General features: G+C 41.3%; 1 protein-coding gene across 1 annotated transcript in view; it reads right to left on the reverse strand.

Annotated features, from left to right (window-relative positions):
* Positions 1 to 1,674, reverse strand: part of LOC122348766 (protein Dok-7-like) — a 10,289-nt gene that overhangs the window by 8,224 nt on the left and 391 nt on the right. The window contains exon 2 of the mRNA XM_043244619.1: positions 799 to 999. Coding sequence (XP_043100554.1) covers positions 799 to 999 — 201 coding nt within the window. The remainder of the gene's footprint in view (positions 1 to 798; positions 1,000 to 1,674) is intronic.

Genomic DNA, 1,674 nt, shown 5'->3' on the forward strand with positions numbered 1-1,674 from the left:
TTTTTAAACAAGCAGTTTTAATCTTATTTAATTGTAGTTCTTTTATCAAATTAAACTAAACAAAAATGTGACATTTAGCAAAAAATCTATTTTTTTCTGGTTTCACTTCGAGTCATTAGCAATGCTTTTACTCCATTATTTAAACCACTGCTGAGCACTCTCTAAATGCGGTGCCGTGCCCGCAGCTGTTTCTCGAAGGATGTCACTGATGTCTGACTTCCAGGGATCGGATGAAGTTTGATGGAGGTGGAGGTCACTGAACAGAGACATCCATCACTCTACAAACAAGACCACCCAAAACCAGTCAGCCGTGACCACACACACACATTTATATTCCTGTAACTAACTGCATAGGTGCTTTTTATACCCTGCACCTAAACCTGCCTCTCACACGAAGCTTTAGATTCTCCAAAAACTTAATTATGTATCATTTATAAGCTTGTTTTGTAACGAGGACCAACGTGTCCCCACAAGGTCAAAACCACACACACACACACAACCACATTCAATCAAGTGAACAAATCAGCTCTTTTTAAGCATTTGAAAATCTGTCTCTACATCTATTTACCAAAGCTAATAAGAACTGCTGAGCAATACGAGGAATGCTATATATAACTACAGCATATATCCATATTTCTCTTGGAATAGTTTTAGCACGTTTGTGGCAATGTTAATGTATTTGGCCTGGACAGGTGGAGCTGGGGGAGGTGGAGGGTTTCAGAGGTGCATACAGAGCGTCATTTCGTTTCTTGAAGCATTTCATCCAAAAGCTTCCCCCCGATTCGTCGACACACTCACAGTAACCGCAGCGCGTTCCTCCCTCAAACACGAACCCGTTGCTGACCGGCCCGTATCGCCGCAGGTCCAGCAGGTTCCAGTGACCGATGATGACCGCCGGCAGGTCTTTGGCGATGACCAGAGCATTGTTGCACAGATGCAGAGTCGCCGGGCCGCTTTCCAGTTTGGTGCCGGGCAGCACGGACACACTGAAACTGTGGACTGACAGAGAAAACACACGGCTGTGAACACACACTGTATTTATAAGAAAACGCAAGACTTCTTTCATTCATCTCCGTCAAGTGGAAGTCTACGGCCTTAAAAAAGTAAGAGTTCAGGTTTCTTTAAATCCCTAATCCAACAAACGAACAATAAGCCTTGTTGCCTAAGTGAACACACTAACTAGGGCGCTCTAGAAAGTGATCCTGTTGCCATTGGCTCCACACGGCAATAAATCACGTCCGCTCAGTAACAGCTTCTCTGTGTGTGACGTGACGGGGAATGCAGGCAGGGTTAAACCTGTTAGCACTAACTCTGAAACTGATTTATGAGGGTTTGCATACTCAAAACAAAGAGACACACACACACACACACACACACACACACACACACACACACACACACCTGACCATATCACATCGATGCTCACAACTACAAAGAGCTCAAACACAACACAACAACCGCGTGATTGAAATATCGTTAAGTAAATGATGTGAAAACACTGTAATCGTTGTAATTGTTTCGCTATTTAACCTACGTCAGTTTAAATAAGCCATACTTTTTATAATTTAATTTAAATTTAATAATTCCAATTGTTTCTAGGTATAATTATTAATATTTTTAAGCCAGATTAAAATCTATTCGACATTATTACAATTTAATAATAATTTAAATATG

The sequence above is a fragment of the Puntigrus tetrazona genome, chromosome 1 (assembly GCF_018831695.1).
Source record: "Puntigrus tetrazona isolate hp1 chromosome 1, ASM1883169v1, whole genome shotgun sequence".
Taxonomy (NCBI): Eukaryota; Metazoa; Chordata; class Actinopteri; order Cypriniformes; family Cyprinidae; genus Puntigrus; species Puntigrus tetrazona.